The 17,152-nt window shown below is 45.6% G+C and overlaps 2 protein-coding genes across 6 annotated transcripts; one reads left to right on the top strand and one right to left on the bottom strand.

The window, feature by feature from the left end:
• Positions 1-312: 312 nt before the first annotated feature.
• LOC136717858 (activated RNA polymerase II transcriptional coactivator p15) lies at positions 313-4,102 on the bottom strand. 2 transcript variants are annotated; one of them, XM_066695403.1, is made up of 5 exons: positions 3,804-4,102; positions 3,060-3,139; positions 2,748-2,912; positions 2,408-2,516; positions 313-1,148 (listed from the first exon to the last, which is right to left on the bottom strand). In XM_066695403.1, exons 2-5 carry the CDS (start codon positions 3,126-3,128, stop codon positions 1,069-1,071), a joined length of 423 nt encoding a protein of 140 aa, XP_066551500.1. In that variant the 5' UTR covers positions 3,129-3,139; positions 3,804-4,102; the 3' UTR covers positions 313-1,068. The 2 variants fall into 2 exon arrangements, with proteins under 2 accessions (XP_066551500.1, XP_066551501.1); XM_066695404.1 differs by having other exon boundaries at positions 2,748-2,909.
• A 1,031-nt stretch (positions 4,103-5,133) lies between these two features.
• Positions 5,134-15,895, top strand: fkbp8 (FKBP prolyl isomerase 8). 4 transcript variants are annotated; one of them, XM_066695390.1, is made up of 9 exons: positions 5,134-5,262; positions 6,275-6,602; positions 6,875-7,044; positions 7,488-7,576; positions 10,642-10,862; positions 10,983-11,155; positions 11,268-11,345; positions 12,670-12,804; positions 13,289-15,895. In XM_066695390.1, exons 2-9 carry the CDS (start codon positions 6,293-6,295, stop codon positions 13,373-13,375), a joined length of 1,263 nt encoding a protein of 420 aa, XP_066551487.1. In that variant the 5' UTR covers positions 5,134-5,262; positions 6,275-6,292; the 3' UTR covers positions 13,376-15,895. The 4 variants fall into 4 exon arrangements, with proteins under 4 accessions (XP_066551487.1, XP_066551486.1, XP_066551488.1 ...); XM_066695389.1 differs by having other exon boundaries at positions 5,134-5,311; XM_066695391.1 differs by lacking the exon at positions 5,134-5,262 and adding an exon at positions 5,389-5,482.
• The last annotated feature ends 1,257 nt before the right edge of the window (positions 15,896-17,152 follow it).

Here is a 17,152-nt window from a genome sequence, read left to right as displayed (position 1 = left end):
GCAGCAGTGACTCGAGGGAAACTAGAGACACACACCCACACCCAGTGATGACAAACACAACAGCAGCACTGACATTCATGTAATTGGAGTGTGCCGTCCCTTTCCTTTTGCTTTTCCGTTTTCACTGCTGTGCTCTGTGCAAGAAATTAAAAAACAAGTCACCATGCACTAGCTTTCTATGCCCTCTACTGGTTCTTAAATATAACTGCATCCAGCCACCTTCCCCAAATGAGATTTTGTATTGAACTTCCCCAACAAACTACCCCCAATTCTGCATGTAGCGTGTGCGATTTCTCTGCTCTCAACCAGACGAAACATTATGATTTTTATTGAGCACAAGTTACATATAGTTTTTTTCAGATCAACAAATTGCATCAAACAATTAAAGTGATGTATTTTTTGTATTAGTTTTGGAAGCCACAAAGCATATGCATTAGTGAGCAGCTCCTGTTTTAGCTATAGCTATCCAAAAAATGCCTGTTTTGTTACAAACTATCACCATTTTATTATCGCTTATTACCATTATATTTTATTATACTTCTTCTGTACCTCTTCATAATACTTTAAGTGCTTCAAGTCAAATACCACAATGCTACCAAGCTTTCATTATCTTATGTTTCTTAAATCACAGCTCAAGACAAAAATAGGGATTGATAAATGTTGGAGAAAAAACCAAGCATGCACTACCCAATGCACTTTTCATTTATTTGACATCATATTTTCCTTTTTGGGTCACCACAAATTAATTGAACTATTTACAGAACACTTAACAAGACAAAATCAAAACAGAAAATGCTTAAGTCTCCTCTTTAAAACAGACTTGTGCTGCTTCTGAAACTTATCAATATCATTATTTCACCATAATTTTAATTTGTTCATTTTCAATCAGATTATCTGGGCCCTGGGCTGACACACAGGGGGAGAGGATCACTTAAGAACAGGAGCATTAAATAAAACTGGAAACAGGAAATCTAAATCAGCTTTCTATAATAAAAAAAGGAAAATCTGCCATCCCTGGACCTCAACATGAAAAACAACAAAAACAAGAGAACTGGGCCACTGGGAGATTTACAGTTTGCGAATGGCTGCGTCTATCTCTGGGACGATCTCCTTCAGCTGGCTCCATTCTTCTGTGGTTAATGAAATGCCTGGAACAAACAGAACAGCAGGGAAGGGGGGGGGGGGGTGTCTGATTAAACTGGGGAGGGGACGAGTCCTCCACTCCCACTGCCTCCCAAAAGCCTCTTATTACTGTTGTTTGTTTGTACACTCCTCTATACTTCACGCTTCGGCTCTTTTCACAGTTCCTACGTTCAGTGCACATCCCCTTGAACAAAGGGAATCCGCTAAATAATATCAAATAACGGCAATAATCATCATAACAAAAACAACAAGAGCATATGGAGGTCTCAGTTGCAATGTTAATGCACTGGCTTTATATTAATCTCCTCTGGGGCTGCAGAGAATTTGCTTCATTGCTGGTCCACTGGATGCCTCCTGAGTCAGAGCTGTGCGGTTTAACTATGATGGTCTCCGGCGTTTGCTAATTACACAGTAGAAAGTTCTGCACTAAGAGGTAAAATACCTCGAAAGGGCAGGACAGACACAGTGCAGAACCTGTCCGACAGGGAATCTCTGGGCTGGAACTTGGGATGTGGAGCAGCTATTTTTAAGGGGTGGGGTGTGTGTTGGTGTGTGGGGCGCCAGTTCATGTTCCTTATTGACCAGTGCCATTAGTGTTTCGCCAGGCTGAAGGCCGAGACAGGAAATCAATAGGTCGTATTATTAGTGTGAACTAAAAAGTTACATACAATTTAGTGGGTTGACACTAATACCGGGGCTTGTTAACTACTCTGCGAGTGAAGCTAGCCAGCCTCCATGTGCACAGCCTGCGCCGACTGGCCCCGCTGGGACACCACAGACAGACGAGGGAGCCACTTAGCATTCCTGCACCGCTCAACCTGATTCACAAAACAGACGCAGTTGCACAGAAACACACACACACAAAGACGTGTGCACGCATGCATGTCATCCCCGACTCTCTGCTTCTGCATGCTACAGCTGTCAGGTCGGGGGAGGCGGATGATGCACTGCAGAAGTGGATGCATTCTCTCTTGCCTCTGGTTTTATTTTAATGTAGCTTTTTTGGCAGGGATTGGTTCTGCAAATCGGTTTGTGGAGCCAACGGATTTCTCAGAGCGAGTTCAATTTTGATTTTAATGGCATGCCTACATTTGCATTCTTGCTCAAGCACTGCAAGAGCCTTCAGCTACTATAAGAGACACACTAGACAGCCCTGGACCTGGAGTTTTTTGTCATCGAGCACCCAGAAGCCACCACGGCCCTCCAGGACCAAGCTTGCCCACCAGCAACTATCCCCAAAGCAGGACTGGCTTCCTGAACGCACCTTTTCTCCCAGGCTTGGTGCTGCCCGAGCTGTCCGTGTAGAACTCCCGGATATCGATGAAGGTCCTCCTTTTGAACAGCGACACGCGCACGTACCTCATCTTCCCGATCTGGGCACAGGACAGAATAGGACAGGAGAGCACGGGACAGATTGGGACAGGGGTGTGGGCGCACCAATACAGTTATAGTAATTGCACTCAAAAGCAAGACCAGGGAAGATATCTGCGTGGCTCTAGAAACAGTTTGGCCAGCAGTTACTCTATCAACAGGTCCGAAAATCCAAATCACTGACCCGGACGGCAAGGTGGTGGGGGGAGATTTCTGATTCGCAAAATACAAACCTGGATCATGTTCTCTTCTTCCCCGTCCTGGTTCCCCCCCCCCGCTCCAGCCTTCTTCTTGGGGGGCTCTTTGTCCGGGACTGGGCGTGAGCTGCCCTCCCCAGTTTTCTGTTTCTTTTGGGCTGGGGAGGGCTTTTCTGCAGGTGGCTTCTTGTTCTTTGCCTGCTTTGGGGGTGGAGACAGTGATGTAGTGGTCAATAGAGTGCCTGAACATCTCACTCTCGTCAGCACAGGCCATTTCTCACCATTAGGAAAATGTACTACATCCAACCAAGACAGGTAAAGGGCAAGAGAGACTGAGTAGTAGAGTACCTTGTTATCCTCTTCGGCATCTGATTGGCTGTCCGAGTTAGACACAGAGTCCTCGCTGGATTTTGGCATTTTGGAAGCTTCTGAAACAGTCAGCACACAACACGGTGGTTTACAATCTCTAATCTCAGCCAACAGGCAATTTTACATCCGTCAAAAACACTACAGCACAGTACAGGAAACGGTTTATATTATGCATCCAATGCACATTTAGTGGGGCGGGGCTTCAATGAATGAAGGACTGCCGTGATTGGCTGTTGCCCCTACAGGAAGTGACACACGCAGATGCGCGGTAATTATCTTAATTGAAAAAAGTAAAATAGGTTTAATGTAAACGAGTAAGTAATACTATATTGTTGGATGAAGCTCTATTTGGATGAAGGTTTAATTAAGACGTTATTTTTGCCACAACCTTTAAACTGTATACAAATATAATGTATATTTACAATTCAATATTCAATATTTTTCTGTCCACTACTCCTTAACTAAAACAGGGCCAACACATAATGATAAGCATTCACATATTTTGAAAAACTCGATTTTAAAATACGAATTCACGATTGACATGTTGAAATAAAAACGCGGGGATACAACGTCAGTTTGTCGTGGTAAATAAAACGACACCGCTACAGGCCTATATGTTATAATACAACTATTAAAATATCTAAATTAGAGGACAGCAAATAATACGTCAATTACAGTTTTCATTGTATTCACCGATAAGTTCTTTTGTCGAGAAATACTGACCGTTTGCCGCTTTATGTTGCTCTCCTGTCGACGAGCTTTATTCGGCGCTTTTCTTCCTGTTCCACTACGTGCCACCTGTTAACTACGGAAGCTCTAGCGGGACACGGGGCGGAAGCGAACTATTTAGCGATCCCTCACAGAATAATGGCTGCAAACTTTGATGAGAAAGTGACAGAAGTATGGATGTAAGGTGGCCGCCTCAGGGTCTCCCTACTCTGGCGGGGGGTTGTACAGCGCACTAGTGATAGAGTTGGCTTTGAACACATTTAAGGTGATCGTAGCTTTCAGACATTTCCTTTGTCTCTCCGTTTACGTACAATCTAGTTGCGTTCAGCTTTGCGATTCCGTCACAGAACGTCTTTATAACCTGAACTGCGCATGCATTAATACAAACACTATACGAATGCAGTAGTGGCATTGTATAATTAGGAAGAATAAACCCGTATCACACGGTTAACATGTCTTGGGGATATAGCGTTTATCTCTGGCATTGGCGGAAATACTTCTCTAAATTATGTACATTTTTAGTTAATGAAGTCTTTTCACATGATCGCCGCATCCCTGCTGCGTCTGTCAAAACCCCTTTGCACCAATCTGTATATGGATTAGCATAGATTTATTACACGTGTAGCACTGAAATACATTTAAATGCGCATTGTACGGACTCAAAAATCAAATCTAGTCTAGAAACAACTATCGTGGCGTGTCTTTCTATCTGTATACCTATCGTTCTGTGTGTGTGCATCTATTATAATAATGACGATGATGAATCAATCAATCAATCAATCATTGTTCGCCCTTCGCAGGGTAGCCACAGTAGAGAGCTTTACAGATTGACTAATCAGACAACAAAAATAAATAAACCATACATAATTAATAAATGCATAATAATAATAATAATAATAATAATGTGTTGTTAGTGTCACAATTCAATATACTATAATATAACTTAGCGAATATATGACAATACCCTTACAACAAAACGAATCAAATAGTATCAAAATTGATAGTAGTATTGTGTATTAATGCATGCATAAGGGGGGGGAGTGAGGTCACAATAAAGATGAAATTAAGCTGCTCTTAATGGCTGGACAGGAATCGAAAGCGGCTTAATTCAATAGACACTCGATTAAGTGACCCGCTGCTCACTCTCAAACCCACAGCCACAGCCCATCTGCCATTGGAGGACTCGATGTCTGTGTCTCTGGAGGCATGAGCGACGCACGGGAGCAACCAATCAGCTCAGCGGGTGGAGCTGCAGGAGCCAATAGGCGCGGTTATTAGTGGCTGGTGGGCGGGACGAGAGCGTTTCGCTGTTTCCCGACGGGCAAGGTCCAAGGTGACCAGGAAGGAGTAAACGAGCCAGCCAGCCTGGATCCGACTGCGTGTGTGGCTGGCGTTGCTGTGTTGTTGTTTTTTTTCGTTTTCACCACTTTTAATGAATTAATCACGTTGCAAGGTGAGACGGGCGATCTCCCGGTAGACACTGCGGTCAGGAAGAAGGAAATGCAAGTATTGTTTTTAAGTCGTGCGTTGCTGTGTTTGTGTTCAAATCATGCAAATATACCCCAGGGCCAAACAATGACAGCATCGCCTGTCAAACTTTCTGGAAACATCTCGAAACTGGGCATGCGATTAGGTGGTGTTGATTGTAGGCACCGATTCCACGTGGAGCGCAGGTACCCCTATGCAGTTTGCTATTGCATGCACAGTTACATTAAAAGCATCCTAAATATTTGAGTAGTTGCTGCTACTACAGTGCTGGCGTGAAATGCATGACCGGTGTAAGTATCTGCAGCTGCTGTGCAACAGTGTGTTTGTTTTGCGTCTCGGTAATGATTGGAAATGCGTCTGAATCAATCGTTTCTCGGTCGGACAGCCACCCGCAGGTCCTGATTTGTGACAAACACCCCGAACCCAAGTTTTCCCAGGGACCGTTGACAGTGTATCTCGTCTATTTGCTTCATCCATCTCTTATTTGTGTTTAATTTTTAATTCCTAGGAAGAAATATAAAATGGCTTCGTATCCAGGGACGTGTTTGAGATCGTAGCCTCCTGTCAAAAACGCCTTTGCATTCTCCAGACACGTTTACATCAGATGTAATGCATGATGGTTAACATTTATGGAGGTTTACATTAAACTAGAAAAAAAAAACACCTGCGAGGCAGCAGATAATCATAACAGAAACATCATCACTAGTTATTAAAATACATAAAGATGCTTTTACGTTATATTTAACCTATTAATCAATGTATTTACAGTATAAATAATCTACAAAGATGCAGGGTTTGATGTGCCTCAATCTCTATTAATCTCTCTCTGGGTATTCTCTGGTGTTATATTGAGTAATGCTGGTAGTACAATGAGTGTGTGTGTATTGGGGGGGCACTGAGCATGTTGTATTTGTAAAACATTGTTTACTGCATTGAACGCTGCTGTACTGTAATGTAACGTACAGATGAACATTCAGTTTTGTAGCGAGGCCCAGATGGCTGCAGTGGAAGACGTGCCGGCTGGCAGCGGGGGAGCTGATGCACAAGAAGCGGTTGCCAAGGTGAGCAGCAGCAGCGGTGGTGTGAAATCCACCGGTCGGGGTGGCGCCTCGCTGCTAGACTCCGGCGAGGACTTCGAGATGCTCAACGACGAGGATGAGGATGACGGCAACGGCGATCTCCCTCCGCTGGAAGACGCTGGAGGCAAAGACCGGAAGAAGAAAGACCGGGAGGACCAGGGGACTCAGAGCAAAACCAGTGAACCACCCCCCACAGCAGGAGAGGAAGAGTGGGTGGAAGTACTTGGTAATGGGATAGCTGTCTTCCTTAGGCCATATCTTTTACCAATCCATTATTCTCACTGTCTATATATCCTTGCACTGAAAGGACGGTGTGTGTGTGTGTGTGTGTGTGTGAGTGAGAGTGAGTGTGACAATATCAGATGTTACAATTGAGAGCTTTGCGTTGAGGGTAAGGGTGGTTTAGATCCATTAGGCAGTTGGACACCTCTAGCCCCTTCCTGTCACCCTACCAGGAGACGGCTGATCCTGACTCCTGCTCCTTTTTTCTCCGCCCAGGCAACGGACAGCTGAAGAAAAAAGTGCTGGAAGCTGGGAAGGGGCCGGATAGCAGGCCCAGGAGAGGGCAGAACGTGAAAATCCAGCTGAAGGTCTGCCTGACAGATGACAGCATCGTAGAGGAAAACGACAGCCTGTCGTTCTGTCTGGGAGATGGCGACGTTATCCAGGTAGGAGCTGCCATCGCCCCCGATAACCCCTGCAAGAGACAGCTTGTGGGCGTTCATGTTTTTAATGCAGCAGGGAATTCTCTTCCAGCGTTCCCCTTTACTGTCTTTTCACCGCTCACTGTTTAATGCGAGCTGTGGAACAGCCTTTTTGAAGAAACCCAGACACTGTTTTCTTTTCCTCTCCCCGCTGGCTCAGCTTAGCAAATTGAGGCTGGATTTTCTCCGAGAGCTGGACCCCTTGCTGTCACAATAGATAGAATCTCTGGGGAACGCTGGCCGAGAGCCGCAGCCATTTCTGTTCTCACTAGATCAGTGATTTCTCAATGGCAACAGCACATGTTGTGTTTTTCAAGGTTATTTAATGTTAACAAACCTGGGTAGCCTTCGTTGAGTATATATTTAAAATAAAAACCTTGATATTGTTGTTCTGTTTAATTCCCCAGGCGCTGGACCTCTCAGTACAGCTAATGGAGCTCGAAGAAAAGGCCCTGATTTACAGCGATGCCAAATATGCTTATGGGACGATAGGGAGGTAGGGGAATGACACTGTGACGACCAGTCTCTGGTTTTCGTAATCTCGTTTCAATTAACTGCTCGTTGGAGAAAAGACAGACAACTGAGTCCCTAATATATGATTGTGATTGTGTTTTTTGTGAATGTGTACTGGGTGTGTGTGTGTATGTGTGTGTGTGTGTGTGTGTATATATAATATATATATATATACACTCACCTAAAGGATTATTAGGAACACCTGTTCAATTTCTCATTAATGCAATTATCTAACCAACCAATCACATGGCAGTTGCTTCAATGCATTTAGTGGTGTGGTCCTGGTCAAGACAATCTCCTGAACTCCAAACTGAATGTCTGAATGGGAAAGAAAGGTGATTTAAGCAATTTTGAGCGTGGCATGGTTGTTGGTGCCAGACGGGCCGGTCTGAGTATTTCACAATCTGCTCAGTTACTGGGATTTTCACGCACAACCATTTCTAGGGTTTACAAAGAATGGTGTGAAAAGGGAAAAACATCCAGTATGCGGCAGTCCTGTGGGCGAAAATGCCTTGTTGATGCTAGAGGTCAGAGGAGAATGGGCCGACTGATTCAAGCTGATAGAAGAGCAACTTTGACTGAAATAACCACTCGTTACAACCGAGGTATGCAGCAAAGCATTTGTGAAGCCACAACACGTACAACCTTGAGGCGGATGGGCTACAACAGCAGAAGACCCCACCGGGTACCACTCATCTCCACTACAAATAGGAAAAAGAGGCTACAATTTGCACAAGCTCACCAAAATTGCACAGTTGAAGACTGGAAAAATGTTGCCTGGTCTGATGAGTCTCGATTTCTGTTGAGACATTCAGATGGTAGAGTCAGAATTTGTCGTAAACAGAATGAGAACATGGATCCATCATGCCTTGTTACCACTGTGCAGGCTGGTGGTGGTGGTGTAATGGTGTGGGGGATGTTTTCTTGGCACACTTTAGGCCCCTTAGTGCCAATTGGGCATCGTTTAAATGCCACGGCCTACCTGAGCATTGTTTCTGACCATGTCCATCCCTTTATGACCACCATGTACCCATCCTCTGATGGCTACTTCCAGCAGGATAATGCACCATGTCACAAAGGTCGAATCATTTCAAATTGGTTTCTTGAACATGACAATGAGTTCACTGTACTAAACTGGCCCCCACAGTCACCAGATCTCAACCCAATAGAGCATCTTTGGGATGTGGTGGAACGGGAGCTTCGTGCCCTGGATGTGCATCCCACAAATCTCCATCAACTGCAAGATGCTATCCTATCAATATGGGCCAACATTTCTAAAGAATGCTTTCAGCACCTTGTTGAATCAATGCCACGTAGAATTAAGGCAGTTCTGAAGGCAAAAGGGGGTCAAACACAGTATTAGTATGGTGTTCCTAATAATCCTTTAGGTGAGTGTATATACACATATACATATACAGTGAGGGAAAAAAGTATTTGATCCCCTGCTGATTTTGTACGTTTGCCCACTGACAAAGAAATGATCAGTCTATAATTTTAATGGTAGGTGTATTTTAACAGTGAGAGACAGAATAACAACGAAACAATCCAGAAAAACGCATTTCAAAAAAGTTATACATTGATTTCCATGTTAATGAGGGAAATAAGTATTTGACCCCTTCGACTTAGTACTTGGTGGCAAAACCCTTGTTGGCAATCACAGAGGTCAGACGTTTCTTGTAGTTGGCCACCAGGTTTGCACACATCTCAGGAGGGATTTTGTCCCACTCCTCTTTGCAGATCCTCTCCAAGTCATTAAGGTTTTGAGGCTGACGTTTGGCAACTTGAACCTTCAGCTCCCTCCACAGATTTTCTATGGGATTAAGGTCTGGAGACTGGCTAGGCCACTCCAGGACCTTAATGTGCTTCTTCTTGAGCCACTCCTTTGTTGCCTTGGCTGTGTGTTTTGGGTCATTGTCATGCTGGAATACCCATCCACGACCCATTTTCAATGCCCTGGCTGAGGGAAGGAGGTTCTCACCCAAGATTTGACGGTACATGGCCCCATCCATCGTCCCTTTGATGCTGTGCAGTTGTCCTGTCCCCTAAGCAGAAAAACACCCCCAAAGCATAATGTTTCCACCTCCATGTTTGACGGTGGGGATGGTGTTCTTGGGGTCATTCCTCCTCCTCCAAACACGGCAAGTTGAGTTGATGCCAAAGAGCACGATTTTGGTCTCATCTGACCACAACATTTCACCCAGTTCTCCTCTGAATCATTCAGATGTTCATTGGCAAACAAGATCCTCCCGTGTAGTTCTGGGCTGATTCCTCACCGTTCTCATGATTAGTGAAACTCCACGAGGTGAGATCTTGCATGGAAACCCAGACCGAGGGAGACTGACAGTTATTTTGTGTTTCTTCCATTTGCGAATAATCGCACCAACTGTTGTCACCTTCTCACCAAGCTGCTTGGCGATGGTCTTGTAGCCCATTCCAGCCTTGTGTAGGTCTACAATCTTGTCCCTGACATCCTTGGACAGCTCTTTGGTCTTGGCCATGGTGGAGACTTTGGAATCTGATTGATTGATTGCTTCTGTGGACAGGTGGATTTTTTTGTTGTTATTCTGTCTCTCACTGTTAAAATACACCTACCATTAAAATTATAGACTGATCATTTCTTTGTCAGTGGGCAAACGAACAAAATCAGCAGGGGATCAAATACTTGTTTCCTTCACTGTACATATTTATTTATTTGAGTCGGGCCTAGAAAGTCTGGCTGCAATGACACTCACTGCTAGATTGATTGGTTGCACAGGTTTTGGTAACCAGTAATCAGGCCCTTACTAGTTGTCTGGATTGATTTGCTAAGCTCTGGCTGATGTTGGAGAAGTGGGGAGTCTCTGGGTTCAGAAGTTTAAATCATAGACTGAGGCTGAGAGGAAGAGACACTCCCTGTGTTTGGTGTGAGACAGGGACACTCAAATCACCCACTTGAGAGAATAGGAGCAGAATAATGTGGGATGAATACAATCCGATGTAAAGGCACAGAATCACGATCTCCCACTATACCCACCTGTGCCCTGCCTTCCTGCCCCTTGCCCCTGGCAGCTCTTCACCAGCTGTGCCCCCCAATTCTGCGCTGACCCTGGAGGTGCGACTGCTGGAGGCGAGCGACGCCCTTGACCTGGAGCTGCTGCCCCCCCACGAAAAGATCGCCCTGGCCAGCTACAAGAGGGAACGCGGCAATGTCTACTACCAGCGAGGGGAGTACGTCTCGGCCATCACCTCCTACGGTATCGCCCTGCAGATCACCGAGTCCAGCTCCAAAGGTGCCCAGGCTGCTGTACTCTGATTCTGGGCCCAGCTGCCCTGCGTGTTGTTTGTGTGTGCTGTGCTGTGATGTGCTGTGCTGACCCCTGCCCTGCCCGGCTGTGCTCTGTGTGTGACAGTGGACATCACGGACGCGGAGGAGGAGGAGCTGACGGACGTGAAGGTGAAGTGTCTGAACAACATGGCCGCCGCGCAGTTGAAGCTGGAGCACCACGAGGCGGCGCTGCGCTCCTGCGTGTCCGTGCTGGCACACCAGCCCGACAACATCAAGGCCCTCTTCAGAAAGGGCAAGGTAAGCGTCTGTGCCTTCGAGTGTGGTGGGTTTTTGTGTGTTTGAGGACTTGTGTATTTGAGTGTGTGGTCGTGTTTTCTCCACCATTTCGTGTTGTCTTGCATGGTTTCAGGTCTTGGCTCTGCGGGGGGACTACGCTGAAGCCATCAAGATCCTGAAGAGAGCCCTCAAACTGGAGCCCTCCAACAAGGTACCGGACAGCAGGGGTCATCCACTCACTATCGTCATTATTATTATTCCTTTCTTGGCAGACGCCCACATCACTGACTCAGTAGTTGTCGGTATGCGGTTCTTCAAAGTCCCACCAGGTGGCGCTGGGGAATTCGTGATGGCTGGCTAGCTGGAGGCCAGGCAGACGGCACACTCATCATTCTCGGGGATCTGATTTCTTGTTGTTACCCGAAATAGCCCCCCCACCCCCCCCCCCCACCCCAACACACTTATCACACACGCTGCTACCCCACTGCTTACGCAAGGGGGTATGAGGTTCCCGGCAGCAGTAACCCCAGAGAGGACACTGTCTCAGTCGTGTGTGCTGCCCGTGTTGTGCCAGCGAGGGCCTGTGACGCCTCACTGTGCAATCAGACTGTTGACATTCTCTGTCTATTGCCAGGCTGTCTGGTAGAGCTGAGGAAAGGAAAAAAATAGTTAATCCTGACATTTTTCTTGGTGCATGCAATAAATGTATTGTTTTCTTAAGTCGTACCTTACATTATCTCCTTGGCTGATGGAATGGATTGCTCGTTTTATACCCTTTGCTTTGCTGGGACGTGATGTGCATCAAGCCCAGAGCAGGTATTTGTGTTGCCTTTGTGGGCATGTCTGTAACCCATGGTCGGACACCGACTCCACTTTAGCCAGCGTTTTTGCCTAGGGGCACTTGGAAGCACTGGTATTCGGACCTGTATTTGTCCAGCAGGAGAATGGCGGCCGTGCGTTTACAGCCGAGTGGAGGGGAAGAGAGGCGGAGGTTTGTTCTTTTGGACCCACGCAGCAGACATGCCAGCGGGCACTTCGGAAATGTGACACCATGTCGAGCTGGCGTGCCTGCTGCCAATCTAAATAGCAGATGGCCATGAGAGGAGAGGGGACGGCGGGGCGGGGGACAGAACCGTTCTAGTGACGTCTCGGTGTGAGTTTAGCGGACCTGAGGGCCCCCCCCACCCCCCCTGATCCCGGTCCTGTGCTGTCCAACTGCCACCCTTCGGATTCCTTCAGCCCAGGCCGGTTTTGGGTGAATGCCTCGGTCTGTGTCTCCACTGCCAGCCAGCCATGCTCAGACTGTTTTGCATACAGAGTTCAGTGTACGACCACAGGATTTTGCATTTGAAAGGAAGACAAAGTTTCCTCGCTGCCGTCCGTCACTAAAATGAGAGGCGAACTCGGATCTTGCCTTTGCTATTTGATGTGTTAATTTATTGATCGTTGTTTGCCTGCATATATGTGTGCTTTCGAATTGTGTGCAGAATGATGAAAACCAGTAAAGCATGGCTATAAATCCACTTCCTCCGCAGACGATCCACGCAGAACTCTCCAAACTGGTGAAGAAGCACTCAGAGCAGAGGGGTGTGGAGCAGGCCATGTACAAGAAGATGCTGGGGAACCCCACCAGTGCGGCTGTGCAGAAACCCCCCGCAAGAACCCCCTGGGTGAGAGACAAACGCTACGTGACAACAGCGCCGGCTCGCTTAGAGTCTGATTTCAGATGTAAAACCAGCCCCTGGTGTTTGTCTGCGTCTTTACTTAATTCCGGGATTGGGTTGTACGTCTGGTCACTGTGCTCTTCATCCGTCAACCCACAGCCCAGGCATCTGAATGCTTTTAAAGAGGGCCGTGCTCTGGTGCCAGGTGTTTAAACTCGATTGGCAACAACCACTAGTTGAATTTTTTGCATTCATTGTAAACGTGCAGGTGTGACCTGCCTCTGGTCCCCTTTATCAAGCAGTTTTCAGATTAAAAATTCAAATGATTCGGCTGTAGCCATGACAACCGGGAGAGCAGCACAAGGAAGGGCTGAAGCGGCGTGAACGTTAGCGCCCCGAGGTCCGTGCGGCTCCCTCCTTTGAATGTTAAGGTGCAGAAATGTTGATTTTTATCTTGCCCTTAATGCCATCTTCCCCCCCTCCTCCACAGAGCATCAGCTGGAAGTGGCTGTTCGGCGCCACGGCGGTGGCCATCGGTGGAGTGGCCCTGTCGGTCGTCATCGCGGCCAGGAATTAACCGGCACGGTGGATTCACGCTTTTTTTTCTTTCCTTCCTTCCTTCCCTAAAAGCTGCTGGCTCCCTTTTCTATGCAGAAACCAACCTTTCAGGTGCAGATGATGGAGCGAAATCCTTATTTATCAGATGGGGGAAGGAAAGACAAAAAAGAAAAAAAAAAAAAAAAGACTTGCGCAGCCTTTAACCATCTACATTAACTTCACTGTTGTTTCCTCAATGTGTGAGAGATGTGCTGGAAGATAAAACTATGACAGAAAACTATGGTGATAAGTTCTTTAAAGTAGGTGTATGGTTTTTTTTAAATGTATGTATATGTTTATATATATATATATATATATATATATATATATAATATAGTACAGTATGTATGTCAGGACACCTAAGAATTTACAGCTGCCAATGCGGTGTCTTGCTTATTTATATATTGCAAATCCCCACATCCCCCTGTAACAGTAACAATGCCCAGTCAATAACGACCAAAGTATGTGAGAAGGGAGACTTCTGATCGCTTAGCATTCCCCTGTGCGTCCGACTCGGTGGGAGAGCTGTGTGCCAGCAACCCGACTGTGGGTTGGGACGTTTCCAAACGACTCCTCTGTTTTATACACAGATTTCCATACAGGACTTTGAGGAAGATTTTTAAAAATTCCGAATAATGAGTTCCCCTTGTTCTTTTGGAATCCGAACAGTACAGATTGAAATGGAATGAATGGTATGTCCTTTTTATTATTATTGGCACAACAAAGGGAGATGCAATCTTGGGCTCTGCACGGCCAACATCGCTGATGCTCTGTGTGTGATGGGGCTGTGGTCTGGTAAACACTGGGCCTGTTTTGAGTGATACGGTTGGGTGACAGTTGTGAGCTGATTTACTATAGAACGCTGTGTACAGTTGGATGTGTCATAAACTGGAACTGATTTTAGTTTCTCTAAAGTGTTGGTTGATGAAGGGGTATGTGTGTGGAGATAGACATGTTAATTTAAGGTACTGAGACCAAACTTTATGAAGTTGAGTAAGATGGACTCAGGCATTAGAAGTTAAATGAGATCATGATTAGTGGTTTTTTTTTTAAATATATTTCCTTTTGCATTTTTTGATGTCGTTTTGCCTGTTTTCACTTGGAAAGTTGGTGTTTTTTTCCTTACTTCTGTGTTGAAGTTATTATGATGTTAATTTAATTAGTTAGTGAACCCCTCGATGGCAACAGCAGGGAGAGTGACACTGCGGACTGTGCCTAGTCTGACCAGCGGCTTGGGCGAATCCTGACACCTTTAGCTTTTTGACAGATGGGCTTTGTCTTGCATAGGCACAGGCGTTTCACTTGCTCACACTATCCTTGGTATATTCTGTCTGGTAAAAACTGGTGTGCTCTGTCCACCCAGGAATTGCAAAAGAAGTCTTTCGTAACAACAGATCACAAACAACAGACAGTGCCCAATTGGAAGTGGAATAACACACACACACACACACACACAAACACAAATCCTTCTTAACCTGTTACTGCTTGTCAATCTACAAGTTGCTCATGAAGTGCATTCAAAGTCAAAGCTGCAGGTTAATTCAGGACAAAGTTTGGTTCAGATCACACTGGTTTCATTGTGCATTGTGCCGCTTCCTTTTTACCTGGGATGTAAACCACAGGATTGTGTAACATTAAAACCAGTGTTTTGGGCAAAAGGAGACCAATGCTTATGAGTGTTTTTGTTCTCAATGTAGTTTTGTCTTAATCACACCGCGTGCTGTCGGAAGTTTAAGCCCATAATAAGCCAATGTTTTGAAAACAGCAGTTGCCCAGTGCTTTTACTATCGCCCTCCCAATCACCGGTGACTGGGCAGGACCGCAGCTTACATGTATGTCAGCTGGAAGGTTAGGGGGGCAAACTGTGAGGAAGCAAAGGCCGAGAAGAGCTAGTGATGGAGACAGAAGTGGGTTTTGTTTGTTTGTTCTTTTTATAATGAATGTTTTGTTTTTTTCCGGGATGTATGTGATTTCACCTTGTGTTGTCGGTGAGTGAGTTTATGAAGAAGCTTGTAACGCTGGCAGTGTGGGCGTCCTTAAAATCATCTCCTCTTGAGGCAGTAAAATTATAGGACCTTGAATAAGTGAGCGAGCGAGTGAGGGAGTGCAGTAGGTTGATATTTTATGAATGCAGACCCATTGTGGCCTGCTATTGAAGCACTGAACAAAGAGTCTCTTACTCCACGGCCAGCCAGCCCCGCCACAGATCCCTTGGGCAATGGCGAATGGGAAAAGAAACAAACAAAAAAGAAATCGATAATAAATACATAAAAACTGATTTTTGCTGCTTTTATTGAGTCAGTCAGGAGCGTAGAAAATACACTGAGGATACAAAATAAAATGAATAAAGAGGCGAGAGTTGGACGTGGTCTTTTTGAACAGATGTGGAGGGGAGGAGTGTTTTTGGACCAAGATGGCATGAAAATTCCCAAGCCTGAGTCAGCAGATGAATTGTACATGCTCTGTAAAAGTCTATTAAAGCCATGTTTATATTCCACAATTCTCCTTGTCGTATCGCTTTGTCCTTCTGCCTTTTTGGAGTAAATGGAATAGTCTGAGCTTTTTAAAAACCATGGCTTTCTGCTGGCTTCCTCAAACTCTGGTTGTGAATGTCATGGCAACTTGTCATTTATACCTGTAGGTTTCTTTTCTGTTTTTGAAAACATGTGTCCATTAAAACATATAATGGGACTGAGGAGGTTAATATTTTCATCATAGAAACTGATTTGAAAAAATATTTCCAACACATTAAAAAAGGGGGAAAATAAAACTGGTGCTATAATTCTCACTTCCGGTTTTTCTTCGTACGGAAACACAAATGGTGGGGGACTTCCCTCAGCAGAGAGCTGGGAGGGAATCGTCTCGAGAAGCCACAGACAGAAACTTAAGATTGGAGTGGGTGAGAAGACGACTGGAAGAGGACTCTGCCCACTTGAACCACCTGCAGTCTCGTGTGATGGATAACGCAAGGACATGGAGTGCGTCCAACAGTGTGGGGGCGTTTGGGCTGTCGGAGTTTAATGTTTCACTATGCACGTTTCTTTTCCCCAAATTCATGTTTTTCATGTGTGTTGAACTATCAGTTATTTGCAACTTAAAACACTTGAGAGAGAGAGAGAGAGTGAATGGAGATGATAGGGGCGGGCATCTACAACCCTGGTCCCAGAAAGCCTTGGTACAGCAAGTCCTGGTCTGTCATTCCAGCTGAGCTCTGGAACACTTAGACCAATTATTTGCCTAATCGCCATGTGCGCATTCGTTCTCCAGCTCTCTAATGGCTGACAGTTTGACAGTTTTACAGTTTTACAGCTACCAGTGTGCCGTTTGCTTCCGTTTGTCTGGAGGGGAGGCAGCCATTAGGCCCTGGACCCCCTGAGATTTATTTTCTCCCCTGTGAGCTTCTGTTTTTCTCTCCTCCTCCCTGCCTGTTAATTCACAACTACTGCACCCCATGTACACTGACTTGTACTTCAGGCATACATTCTCTTTGATGTGCCCTGTGGCAGATTCCTTTGCAAAATGCACTATATTGATTGATTGAATACATTATTGATTGATTGATAATCTGACAGGCCAGATTAGCATGCATAACCCAGTGCAGGGAAAGCATTCTTCATTCCTGCCCTCCATTGAGCTGGCCCTACCGGTCTGGACAGTGGGTTTCCTGTCCACACTTGGTAAATAGCACATCCGAGTACGATTTACGAAATACACAGAAATAGTGTTTGCGTTTGTTTTTCACTTTGAGATTTGAGAT

Source organism: Amia ocellicauda, chromosome 22 (assembly GCF_036373705.1).
Source record: "Amia ocellicauda isolate fAmiCal2 chromosome 22, fAmiCal2.hap1, whole genome shotgun sequence".
Classification (NCBI taxonomy): domain Eukaryota; kingdom Metazoa; phylum Chordata; class Actinopteri; order Amiiformes; family Amiidae; genus Amia; species Amia ocellicauda.
The sequence above is the reverse complement of the archived record's forward strand: the minus strand, read 5'-3'. Positions and strand labels throughout refer to the sequence as shown.

What these genes read in the sequence shown, in the direction of transcription:
- LOC136717858 (XM_066695403.1), bottom strand. Translation starts at nt 3,128, where the DNA reads ATGCCAAAATCCAGCGAGGACTCTGTGTCTAACTCGGACAGCCAATCA. An exon ending in AAGAAGAGAACATGATCCAG is followed by an intron (nt 2,517 to 2,747) that starts GTTTGTATTTTG and finishes TCCTGTGCCCAG; the next exon opens with ATCGGGAAGATGAGGTACGT. An exon ending in CACCAAGCCTGGGAGAAAAG is followed by an intron (nt 1,149 to 2,407) that starts GTGCGTTCAGGA and finishes TGTTTGTTCCAG; the next exon opens with GCATTTCATTAACCACAGAA.
- fkbp8 (XM_066695388.1), top strand. An exon ending in CCCTCTTCAGAAAGGGCAAG is followed by an intron (nt 11,156 to 11,267) that starts GTAAGCGTCTGT and finishes GCATGGTTTCAG; the next exon opens with GTCTTGGCTCTGCGGGGGGA. An exon ending in CCCCCGCAAGAACCCCCTGG is followed by an intron (nt 12,805 to 13,288) that starts GTGAGAGACAAA and finishes CCTCCTCCACAG; the next exon opens with AGCATCAGCTGGAAGTGGCT.